This window comes from Lycium barbarum, chromosome 1, assembly GCF_019175385.1.
Source record: "Lycium barbarum isolate Lr01 chromosome 1, ASM1917538v2, whole genome shotgun sequence".
In the NCBI taxonomy this organism is placed as follows: Eukaryota; Viridiplantae; Streptophyta; class Magnoliopsida; order Solanales; family Solanaceae; genus Lycium; species Lycium barbarum.
The window spans coordinates 1,712,500-1,725,425 of record NC_083337.1 but is presented as its reverse complement, the minus strand read 5'-3'; the positions used below and the strand labels follow the sequence as shown (position 1 = coordinate 1,725,425).

The following is a 12,926-nucleotide window of genomic DNA, read 5'->3' as shown; positions in this document are numbered from 1 at the left end:
TTGGTAGCATTCTTTTGTTATATATAAAGGTGGCAACCGATTCCATTTAACCGGTTTTAACCGGTAACCGGACCGGTTAAACCGGAACCGGAACCGGTAGAACCGGTTAACCGGTTCCGGTTAACCGTATAATAGTGCACCGGTCCGGTTCCATTATTTTGCAAACCGGAATCGGTTAAACCGGAACCGGTTAAACCGGTGAAAATTAAAAAAAAAAAAAAAAAAAGGCAAATAGCCGTTGGGCCGCCAGTGTCCGTTAATGGACCGTTGGCAACGGTCCATTTGCAAAAATGGTCGTTGCCAAACGGCCATTTTGTTAAATTTTGGCCCCCAAATTTATTTTTTTTAACACTTTAACCCATCCCCCACCCCTATATAAATCCTTCTTCATTTTCATTTTAATTCACACCAATTCACTCTTCTTCATCTTTCTCTCAAATCTCAATCTCTCAATTATAGTTACTTTGCAATAATTAGCCACAAAGTCTTATTATAGTTTCAACTTTCAATTATTAATTTTGCAATTATAATATTGTTGGTGGAGTTGGTGATTTTGCAACAATCCGAAGTAGCTTTGGTGGATTTGCAATTCTAGCCGCCTTCACTTTGTTCGAAATTAATCCGGCAATTTGGTACCTTCGTTCCAACTCTATCTTTATTTTTCGCAATTTAATTTACGCAATTTAATTCTAGCAATTTAATTTACGTAATTTAATTCTAGCAATTTAATTTGTTATAATTTATTTTCTTGTGATTTATTTGATTGTGATTTAAATTAATTCTATTTAATAATGTCAAAGAGATTAAGACGTGGTGCCGGTAGTAGTAGTCGTATTGTTAGGGGTGCGCTTAATGAGGAAACATTTGTGGAAGAAACACCTAATTTAGGTATTGATGTTGGTGGAAATAATCCACTTTTAGGTCATGAGGCAATGCAACAACATTGTACCGACACTTTTAATGAAGACTTAAATGATGATGATGAAACACAACCCCCCGAAAATCCCATAGGAGATACATGTCCTGCACAATCACATACACAAGACAAACCGCCTAGAACTCGTAAGCCAATAGCTAAAATTTGGAAATTTATGACTAAGAATAGGGAAAACCAATCAGCTACATGTAACATATGTGGACAAGTATTTAGTTTTAAGCAAGGAACTGGTAAGGATGGTGGAACGGGTACACTAAATGCTCATATGAGAACCAAACATATGGATGCTTGGGGAGAGCAAACGGGTTCAAATGTGGGGGGGGATTCAAATGACGATAGACCCACGAACCGGTAGAAATTTTAAGTATGACAAGAAAAAGGAGCGTGTAGAAATAGCTAAAATGGTAGCTTATGATTGTTTACCATTTTCCTTTCCCTCAGGTTTGGGATTTGTTACTTACATTCAACGCTGTTATAATCCGTTATTTGAGAGTATTCCTAGAAGTACTTGTAGAGGCGATGTTATAGATTTGTTTAAAAAATATAGATTTTATTTGCGCCATGTATTTAATTCTTTAAATTGTAATGTTTGTCTTACCGCTGATTTGGGTCTTAGTATTAACCATTTAGATTTTTTTGCTATTACATGTCATTGGGTTGATGACAACTGGGTTATGCAAAAAAGAATTATAGCTTTTTTATATGACGAAGGAAAAGGTCGTCACGATGGAAAAATTTTAGCCGATTCAATGTCTACTATAATGAGATTTTTTAACATTTATAGAAAAACACTTTGTATTGCTTTAGATAATGCTTCTAATAATACAAAGGCAATTGGTCTTTTAAAAAGAGAAATAAACCCTCCTCTAAGAAATATTTTTCATGTAAGATGTAGTTGTCACATTTTAAATTTAATTGTTAAAGATGGTCTTGTGCATTTTGATGATTCTGTTCAAAAAGTTAGAAATGTTGTTGCGTTTCTTTTTTGTAATGCTAATAGGGGAAGAATTAGAGATTTTAAGAATGCTTGTGTGGAAAATAACCTTAGACCTAGGAAAATTCAAGTAGAAATTGAGACTAGGTGGAACTACACTTACATTATGCTACAACAAGCATATGAGTATAGGATTCCCATACAACAAGTTCACAACAAATATAATACTGATAGTGAGGATTGGTTAACTTTTAGGCATTGGGAAAATGTTAAAGAATGTATTGAACTCTTAGAAATTTTTTATAATGCAACTCTTGTTTTTTCTAGACAATTCTATCGCACGGTAACCGGAATTTTAGCCTACTTAGCGGAAATAGCTAGAGTTTTACAAGAGTATAAATATAAACCCGATTATCAAGTGGCTATTTTTGAAATGATAATCAAATTTAAGAAGTATTTTTTTCCCATCCCAACTTTATTTATATTGGGTTCCCTTTTAAATCCTTGTTTAAAACTGTCTTATACTAAAAATTTGGTTAGTCAAATTTATACATTTTTAGAAATTGAAGAGGGAGTTCAACCATCTTTAGCTGAAGCCGATCTCGCTATTGATGATGAGTTTAGAAAAGTTTTTACTCATTATTCTAGTTTGGAAGAACGTGCTACACCCGTTGCTCCACGCCCTACTACTTCTCAGAGTAGCAAAAAGGGCTTGTCGGGTTTAAAAGTTTTACATTCACAGCCAACTTCTTCTTCTACTGCAAACTTTGATGAATATAACTTTTATTTGATGCACCCAAATGTAGATATCAACCAACTGGATAAGGTGGACGTCTTAGCATGGTGGAAGAAGTACAAGGCAAGCTATCCGGTACTTTCAAGAATGGCTCGAGATATCCTTACGGTTCAAGTATCAACCGTGGCTTCGGAGAGCGCATTTAGCCAAGGAAGACAGCAAATTGGAGACCATAGACATTCATTATCCGGCTTTAGCTTGCAAGTACTAGTGTGCATTCGAGATTGGATTAGATCGGAGCGACGCAACCAAAACTCAGAAGCTGAGGAAGGCGAAGAGGAAGAAATTGAAGATTTGATAGCTAGTGGACCGGACCAAATGGAAGACTTTGAAGATATTTCCATGACCGAATATGATGTGGGGGAAATTAACGAAATGGTTCAAAATTGGTGATTTTATTATTCTACTATTTTTGTACAACTCATGTATTATTTGCAAGTTAAAAAAAAATACAACTTGCAAATAAATGTTATCAAAGAATGAATAAAATATATGACTCATTGAGCTTTCTTCTATTTACTTGTGTTCATATTTTTACTTTTATTAAGTTAGGAATATACCTAAAATATACTAAGAATATACTTATAAGTATATTAAGTTATATAGTATACTTAAACATATATAAGTATATATAGTATATATAGAAAAAATAGTATATATAGTATATAAGTAAGTATATATAGTATATAGTACATATATATAAGTATATATAGTATATATATTAAGTTATACACATATGTAAGTATATATAGTATATAAGTATATATATATTAATATACTTATATATATGTATAACTTAATATATATACATAACTTATATATATGTACTATATACTATATATACTTATCTATATGTATAACTTAATATATATGCTATATATACTTAATATATATACTATATATATATATATATATATATATATATAGTATATATATTAAGTATATATAGCATATATATTAAGTTATACATATAGATAAGTATATATAAGTTATACATATATATGTGTACGAAAAGCACTATTCTGTATTGCTGACTTGCTGTTAGTCAGTAAATATTTAAACTTTTATTATAAACTTGTATAACATATGTAAATATAGCTACAATATATTAATAAATACTATAATATATATATATAATACAAAAAAAAAAAAAAAAAGATTTTAACCACTCCAAACCGGACCGGTTCCGGTTTGGAGTTTAAAACCGTTTAACCGGAACCGGCCGGTTCCTTAACCGGTTCCGGTTGGAACCGGTTGCCACCTTTAGTTATATATACTTTCTCCGTTCACTTTTACTTATTCACTATTTCTAAAATAAATTTTTATTTTTACTTGTCATTTGTCACATATCAAGATAAGACAATGTTTTTTCCTATTTTACCCTTAATTTATTTACCAAGACTTTTAGAAATTATAATAATCAATTTTACTTAATCAATGCATAGCATTGGAATTGACACAAACCTCTTCTCTACTTTTGGCTCCAAAGAATTTGAAGCAACTTAATGTTGAACCGTGAAACTTTACATTGCTCTAATAATTACGTATGAGAATTTGAGTTTCAATTATTGAGATTGAGTATTAGTTAATAGAGGTATTGTGGTAAAATATCTATCTTAATCATTATTTCTTAAACAACGTGAAAAGTAAAAAATGGATAAGTAAAAGTGAACGGAGGTAGTAAAATTCAACCTACCTAATACAATATTTAATTTGAAATTCAGAAACTCGATAACTAATACATGTATAAGTTATGAGGAATCTATGAAGTATTATCTTATACAGTGTAGAAGATGAACTAACTAATACTACATGAATAAGTAAACAATGCATAACTAATCTCTGCATAAAATAATACATAAATTTCCTCGTAACTAATTTATATATTACTAATATATGCATAACTCTAGCCAGCAACCAAACAATAGCCAGCAACCAAACAATAGTAACTAAATAATAAGTGCAAATAAAAAAGTCGAAAAGACGAGGACTGTATTGTACTTATAAGAACTTTCAGCAATCTCGTGTTATGTTTGTTCTTTTGAATCCCTCAAATCTCAAAAAAACGCCAAAAAGGACACTGAAGAACAGTAAATTGACCGGTGAGTCCACAGATTCCGATGAAGAAGACACAAATGGGTCTCTCAAAACCGTCACTGGTTGAAAATTTATCAAAGAAATGCAACGAACAATTCAATCACTGGGCTTTTCTGGTAAAAATGTTAACTGCCTTAACTTTTAATCTTTAATTAATACTCTAATGTTTGTTAATATTTGTGTGTTTATTGAAATGTGACAGTTCAAATTGTGACCCATTTTTACGTAGTTGAAATGGGTTTGTATAGAAAAAGAGAATTGGAATGTTTTGACCTAATTTGGGTTTCTATGTTGGGAAAATTACGCTCTATGTCTACGGGGAGAAAATATTTATGCCACGCAGCCCATATTTTGGGAGGAAATTAGTTAAAAGGGGTCTTGATTAGACGTATATGACCCTCGGTATAAATGAGCGATTATGAAATAACACAGAGGTGATGTGCTATATTTTGTAGAGGGTCATTTATTCTAAGGCATAATACATAAATAGGCTCTTAAACTTGGCTTCAGCTGGCGTGTATGCCCTTCAACTTTGGGTGTGCACAAGTAGGCACCTCAACTTGTATAAAGTTGAACAAGTAAACACAAATGTTGATGTGGCACTCCAATATTTATGTGCCACGTCATTATTTGTGTTTACTTGTTCAACTTTATATAAGTTGAGGTGTCTAATTGTGCATACCCAAAGTTGTAGAGCATACTTGCCAGTTGTGGCCAAGTTTAAGGGCCTATTTATGTATTATGCCTTTAATCAATTCACCCCACATTTTGGTTTTGTTACCTGGTTTAGTCCATATTTGTGTATAAACACATTTTGTACAAGGATGATACATTATGTATAATGCTTTTCCCCCCAGGTATAATGTTGTATATTGGGCTATGTGGCGTAATATTTTATGTTGGGCTGTACTCCATTCGTCCCATATCACTTGGCCACTTTTCCTTTTACACGCTCTTTAAGAAATCATAAATAAAAGTGTATTTTTACTATATTACCCTTATATCTCTCCAATTAATTGTACTTTAATCAACATTGGTTACTTTAAAAAACAATTAATGCTATGGGCAAAGTAGGAAAAACTTAACTAATTCTATCTTTATTTTGTAAATGGACAAGTATTTTGGGACGAATATTTATAGTAATGTGGACAAGACGGAGGGAGTGTATTTTTTGAAAATTTTCCATGTTGGGAAATGGAACTTCCTATCGCATTTCTAATTGGTATTTGTTTTAATCGAATGTTGTTTTGGCTTAATTTGGGTTTCTTTGTTTGTGTTAGTAATCATAATTTTCATTCCTCGTCTATAGCAGCTTACAAATCACTTTAGTTTTGGTTATCAACTTTATCTTAAATCCTTTGGTGTTTGTCGAGATTTTATGTTTATTGAAATGCGATAGTCCAAATGGAGTAGGATGGATACAGGGGTTTTATATAGTAGTTTGAGATTGAGACCTTGTTGTAATTGAGACCCATTTTACATAGTTGAAATGGGTTTTGTATAGAATAAGAGGAATTGAAATGAACTAATTTGGGTTTCTATGTTTGTGTTAGCAGTCATTATTTGTATATTTACTGAATTGTGACAGTCCAAATGGAGTAGAATGGATATTGAGGATTTATATAGTCACCCTAGGTAGTTTGGGATTGAGAATGGAAATTTTCGCTCGTGTATCTCATTGGTACTCATTTTAATCGAGTATGGAATGCTGTTTTGGGCCTTTTGGCCTAATTTGGATTTCTTTGTTTGTGTTAGCAAGTATAATTTTTATCCCTCATCTACAGTAGCTTACAAATCACTGTGATTTTGGGATTTAGACCTTGTTATAATTGTTGTTGAGATGTATTTTTAATGGTGGATATTATGATTTATGGGTTTCATGAAGTTGAAATTGGTTTGTATAGAAAAAAGTGAATGGAAATGTTCTCTCGTGTTTCTCATTAGTTCGTTTTAATTGAGCACTGTTTTTGGCCTATGGTACTCACTGCTTATTCTAAATAATCCTACAATACTTCATCTACAGTAGCTTAGAAATCACTGTGGTTTTGGGATTGATACCTTGTTGTAATTTGTTGTTGAGATGTATCTTTGTAATGGTGGATGTCATGGGTTTCAACTGGTTGAAATGGGTTTGTATAGAAAAAGAGAATGGTAATTTCTCTTGTATTTCTCATTGGTACTCGTTATAATCGAGCACTGATTAGGCCAAATTTGGGTTTCTTTGTTTGTGTTAGCAATCATGATTTTGCATTCTCATCTAGAGTAGCCTACAAATCACTGTGGTTTTGGTTATCATCTCGTTTTGTCCGGGGATGAGTCATGAAGTCTACATTTTAGACCACCTTCTCTTATTGAATGTATTTCATTATGGTTTCGCCCATCGTACTCACTGCTCATTCTAAATATTCTTACAATATCATTCCTTCTCCATGAATAAAGAAATTCAGTATTAGAATGAAATGGTTGTGGAAGTTCACCAATGAGAATCAACTCCTTTGGGGGAATATTATTAAAGCAAAGTACGAACAGGAAGACAAATGGATGACTAAGGAGGTCACTACACCATTTGGGGTTAGCCTATGGAGATCCATTAGAACACTGTGGAGTGAGTTGAGGGATAATTCCAAGATCAAAGTGTTTGATGGGAGTAAAACTAGCTTTTGGAAGGACAATTGGCATGAAATTGGCAGATTAGATGTGGTCTTCCCAGATATCTTCAATATAGTTCTAAACCAGCAGAGGACTATAGCAGAGATGTGGACACCTCAAAGATGGAACATCATTTTTGGAAGACATATCAATGACTGGGATGTGCAAAGAGTGGTTGAATTCTTTAGTACATTAGAGCAGTTTAGTGGACTACAGACAGGTGAAGATGTATTATGGTGGCAAGGCAGCAGTAAGGGTTTTATTCAAAGTTAATGCAGCTTACAAGTTGATGAATTATTCCAATCAGCAGATAGCCAACTGGCCTTGGAAACACATCTGGAAAACAAAAATTCCTCACAAAGTTGCCTGTTTTGTGTGGCTACTGGCTAAAGAAGCAGCTCTTACACAAGATAATTTGATGAAAAGAGGTTTCATTTTATGCTCCAGATGCTTTTTGTGTGGGGAAACATCAGAGACAGTTAACCATCTTTTCCTTCACGGTAAGATAACAGCTCATCTATGGAGAATTATTCTTAATCTCAAAGACATTTCCTGGACCATGCCTGGGAAGGTTACAGATGCTCTTAAAAGCTAGGAGGAAACAGGCTTACAGGCAAAGGACAGGACTAGATGTAGAATTATCCCTGCTTGCATTTGGTGGACAATTTGGAAGGAGAGAAACTCCAGATGTTTTGAGAATGTGGAGAATGGGGTGCAGAAGATCAAGTTAAGCTTTATTTTGTTGTTGTGTTTTTGGTGCAATCAGATCTACTCTAATGATACTGTCACTACAATTGATGTTTTAGATACAATATAGAGAGAGGACAGTAAAAGTTAGACTTTCTTGTAAATACGGTTTCAGCAGTACCTAAGTACTGTTTGCTACATATGAAATATAGAAAGAGTTACCAGTTTCAAAAAAAAAATAAAAAAAAAAAATTCAGTATTGGAGTGAAGTAGGCTTGAATAGACTGGAATGAGTATATAAGATTTATATAGTTAATGGAAAACTATTTTGGGATTGATGTTTAGTTGTTTGATCGCCTCTCTACCTCCCCAGGTAGGGTTAAGGTCTGCGTACACTCTATCCTCCCCAGACCTCACTTTGTGGGATTTCACTGGGTATGTTGTTGTTGTGGTTTAGTTGTTTGATTGATTTGTATAGAATAAGAGAATGGAAATTTTGTCTGGCATTTCTCAGTGGTACTCATTTAATTCGACCACTGTTTTGGCCTAATTCTTTGTTTGTGTTAGCAATCATGATTTTGCATCCCTCATCTATTAGTAGCTTATGAGTCATTGTGGTTTTGGTTATCAGCTTTTTGGTCCAGGGACAAGTCATGAGGTTTTTGTTTGGAACCTTCTTTTATTTGATTTTTGCCAATGGTACTCACTGCTCATTCTAAAAATTTCTTACAATATTGTTCCTTTGCCATAAATAAAGAAAAGAATAATTATTTAGTATTGGAGTGAAATAGTCTTGAATAAAACGGAGTATATTAGATTCATATAGTTAATGCACAACTAGTTTGGTGATTGATGTGTAATTGTTTTATTGATTTGTTAATTTTGCCATAACTTCTCTTTTTGTGTAACCTTGTAACTTAATGTGGCCATAGAATTTAGAACTGCTAGAATGGTCTGTAAAGTCCTTTGACATTTTAATTATGTGATATCCACAGGATCAAATTGAGGCTCCTATGTGGATGGACCTCACCTTGGAATGTAAGTCTGCCTATAACGACATGTGAGTGTGGCTGTACGGGTTGTTTGGGTTTGTCAACTTTATGCTGGTTTCTTGAGAAATTAGTTTTTCAATCCAGCATTTTATCTTTTTGTTGCAGGGACGATGAATGGTTCCACATAAGCCATCCGTACGCATCTTGTTTTTATTTTGCTGACTTGTGCAGTTTCACTATATTAATGTGGTATCTCTAAGTTGAATGATTTTTCAGATTTCACCAGATTTCTTCTCGACAATTGAAGTCTGTATTTTCTCGCTCTGGAGAGAGTTCCATAAACCTGGAGCATGGCATGCAGGGATCATCTTCTCCTAAGCTTCCGCCTTCAGTTTCAAGATCAAGAGGGAAAGATTCCCGAAGCAGACAGTGGAGTCAAGGAGATCAGACGCTTACCTTGGATAAGAAACATCCAGTTAAGCACTTACATATAGGGGGTTTAGAAGCTGGTAAAGTAATTCAGCATAAGACAAATCATAAAAGATTAACAAGCTCTGCAGCTTCAGACTCGAATTCTTTGGCTGTGTATAGAGACAAAACCCGTTCAATAAGCAGCGGCATTACATCAGAGAATGGTGAACAGAGTTACAAGCAAGAGTTGTGTGTTAGCGATTCTTCAAGCACCATTACATCTGAAGCTTGTGGTCCAGTACTTGGTCAAACCACGGGGCTCTTGTCAGTTCTAAAAGTAAGTCTGAGGAAAAGTTGTGTTACAAGACAAGCATCAAGGATGGAGGTAAATGTTTGTGGGCAAACAGAAGGTCGGAAAACTTCCTCAAGTAAATCAAGTGTAGGATCTTCTTCAGTAGGCGAAACTGAGAGAGAGAATAAAGAGAAAACCCCAGATAGTAGAAATGCAACTCCAATTGTACAAGCGAAACAAGCAAATATGTCCAACGTTCCTGTTCAAGCTCGTAATAGAACTTCTATCCCTAAAATGGTTACTGGAAGATCTGTTTCTTCGTCTGTTCCCGGTGAAAGTAATAAAGCAAAGGTGAGAGACCAGAAAAATCGTTCAAAAGCTTTATATTGCAAGCTTCCTCATTTTATTGTTTTTCATCATTTGGCAAGTAGGATATTTTAGAAGATTATGTTTTGGCAAGGCCATAGAGCTGATTTACTTAGTATGTTTCTTCCCTTCTATTTTACTGCAAAGTTTGGGGATTGAGAAGGGTTTCTGTAATTCTTGACTATTTCTAAGTGATTGAGCATTGTAGCCAGGACCAGCATTTTTGATGAATTGGCCTCCTCCAGGATTTTTTTTTTTTTTGCGCGGGGGGTAGATTTCTAATATTTTTTGCTGCTTTCAACCATTGATAAACTGATTGGTTTATCCAAATTGTGTGTGATGTTATAGGTTCATCTGCATAATGTACAGAGAAAAGCTTTGGTTCCTCAAAGAGCCAATGAACGTGTATCCTCAAATTTGGTCTCAAAGCCTAGTGAAAGAATTGGAAGTAGCCAGTGTAGAAGGGTTGTGAGCAGCGGTAAGGAGAATGCTGTTGTGAGAATGAGTATGAGCCAGAAGTCAATTGTCAAAGGCAACCAGGGGTGTAGTACAAAAATCTCAAGTTACAAAAATGAGAATAAAAGAAGCTGCCAGAGCACAAAGCCGAGTGGTTTAATGGTAACCTTTGTACTCTTAGCCACTTATTCTTGCTCAATAGTTTTCCTTTCTGACTGGTATACAAAGAAAAAAAAAACCTCAATAGTTCAAATTAGTAAATGCACATTATTGTGGTGGAGCTAAGTCTGAAGATATATTGCAGAACTTAGCGTATGTATATATCGGGGGTCTTTCGGAAACAGCCGTCCTACCTTGGTAGGAATCAGGTCTGCGTACACTCTACCCTCCCCAGACCCTACGATGTGGGATTTCACTGGGATGTTGTTGTTGTTGTTGTAGCGTATGTATATATCATAGTTAAGTAGCTTCTGGCCTTATTTCACGTTAGTGCAGTAATCCTATATGACTGCTAAATATATAGCCCCTCCATCCCAAATAAAATGGGACAAGAGGGTGTATCACTAGTTGGGGGCGTTTTTGACTAGAAAGCTGAAATCAAAGTTCTTTTGACGTCTTTGCCTGCTTATGTTTTGCTATGGTACATCCTTTTCTATATTCACTATGTTTTTCCTCCGGGCTTTTTAGTCATCTGGCACCATTGGGCGTGCCAATATATTCTGGATATATTTCATTCCTTTATCAATCATTTCCACTAACTTTTTACCATTAGTCTATGTTGAGATATGAAATAGTCTCTCTAGCAATTAATTTGTGACTGTTAACCCTCAGGGGTTGGCCTGGTGGCAATTGGCTCGAGCCTTGGGGTGCTCCCTTTCAAGGTCTCAAGTTCGAAACCCACTGGGTGCAAACAATTTCTGAGGGCCATCGGACTGGGTAAAACCCTGAATTACCCATGGTGCACTTGCGGGAAACTCCTTGCCGAGGGCCTGTGCACCCCCGGGATTAGTCGGGGCTCAAAGAGCCTTGGACACCCGGTGCTTAATCAAAAAAAAAAATTAATTTGTGACTGTCAGATAATCATTACATCTATAGTCATCGAGAGGGAGAAGCAATTTGAGTGAAAGGAATAACTTCCTTTACATTTTTCATGAATGCAGGTGAACCTAGATAACAGAAGGGGAGTCACGAATCGTGCAAATGTAACAAAGAAGGCTTTCTACTGATAAAAGAGTGAACCCCTATGTAAATAGTACATGCTCTACCTCTTCCGTTCTCTGCTAACTGCAATGAAATTGGGTAAATGACATGTAGATGGTCTAAAACTGTCAAATTGATTTTTTGTGAGGTTCATCTTATTGCTATGCTGCAATATTTCAAGTACTTACGGAACACATTTTACTGTCTGGTACATAGCAATACTGAAAGAGGCATAAAATTGTTGTTGCATCTTATTTGTTCTTTGCGGGAGTTGATCAGAAGTGGCGAGATGTCTTCTTTTCTAATCAATGTGGTTTAGGTGTTCAATATTACTTTAAAGTAGAGAGAAGAAAAGCTTTTAGAATTGAAGGAGATTGAATAATGAACTCTAGCTTCAATTGAAACTTCTCCCTTTGGTTCTTCCTGTACTTGTATTGGTACATTTCTTGTGAGATATAAAAATGAACTGCTATTTTCTTCTATGGAAATATACCAAGTTGTTCTGTATATATAGGTTCTTCAGAATTTAGCCTCTGTGATTTTTAGCATGGTCTTTCAATTTTACATGTTTAGGGGCCTCTTTTAAATCTTCCAGTCATATCCATGGTTATATATATTAATGAAACATGGTTAAATGAGAGAAGGCTATGTATGCCAAACGAACTAACTCTTGTATTTAAGTGGAGAAGGGTAGAGGGGTGGACACATTAGGTGATGTCTTCCCATCCGTGCAAGTCTTGATGGGCAGAGTTACCCGTTAACTGTGTAGGCGAGCGATAACAGGTATCTCGTGAAATAGTTAAGCTACGTGCAAGCTTGACCGGACAACACTGCTAAAGGGTACACTACTATATAAGAAATACAATAAACAGTCGATTTCAACACCAAACTAGTGTGATTAGCTATATGAATTCTCTATATTCATTCTGTTATATTAGGAATAATAACCGAGAAAGAATGTCTAGAAAAGAACTCGAAAAGTTAGTATACTCAAAACTGTTTTCTGCAATAATAAATTAAAAATAAGAAAAGCTCATTCCCGGTTGTGTTTGGATATTCGCATTCTACACTTGCATACAATGAAATCAGGTCAGAGAACTTCAGATAAC

At 34.8% G+C, this 12,926-nt stretch overlaps 1 protein-coding gene across 2 annotated transcripts; it reads left to right on the top strand.

Moving 5' to 3' along the window:
* The first annotated feature begins 4,673 nt into the window (after positions 1-4,673).
* On the top strand, positions 4,674-12,305 carry LOC132628610 (uncharacterized). 2 transcript variants are annotated; one of them, XM_060344378.1, is made up of 6 exons: positions 4,675-4,880; positions 9,096-9,160; positions 9,258-9,287; positions 9,369-10,146; positions 10,510-10,779; positions 11,778-12,305. In XM_060344378.1, exons 1-6 carry the CDS (start codon positions 4,788-4,790, stop codon positions 11,841-11,843), a joined length of 1,302 nt encoding a protein of 433 aa, XP_060200361.1. In that variant the 5' UTR covers positions 4,675-4,787; the 3' UTR covers positions 11,844-12,305. The 2 variants fall into 2 exon arrangements, with proteins under 2 accessions (XP_060200367.1, XP_060200361.1); XM_060344384.1 differs by lacking the exon at positions 9,258-9,287 and having other exon boundaries at positions 4,674-4,880.
* Positions 12,306-12,926: the final 621 nt, after the last annotated feature.

Bases quoted from the DNA above. Each gene is read 5' to 3' on its own strand.
- LOC132628610 (XM_060344378.1), top strand. From the start codon at position 4,788: ATGAAGAAGACACAAATGGGTCTCTCAAAACCGTCACTGGTTGAAAAT. The intron at 9,161-9,257 runs GTGAGTGTGGCT...TTTTTGTTGCAG, and splicing joins AAGTCTGCCTATAACGACAT to GGACGATGAATGGTTCCACA. The intron at 10,780-11,777 runs GTAACCTTTGTA...TCATGAATGCAG, and splicing joins CAAAGCCGAGTGGTTTAATG to GTGAACCTAGATAACAGAAG.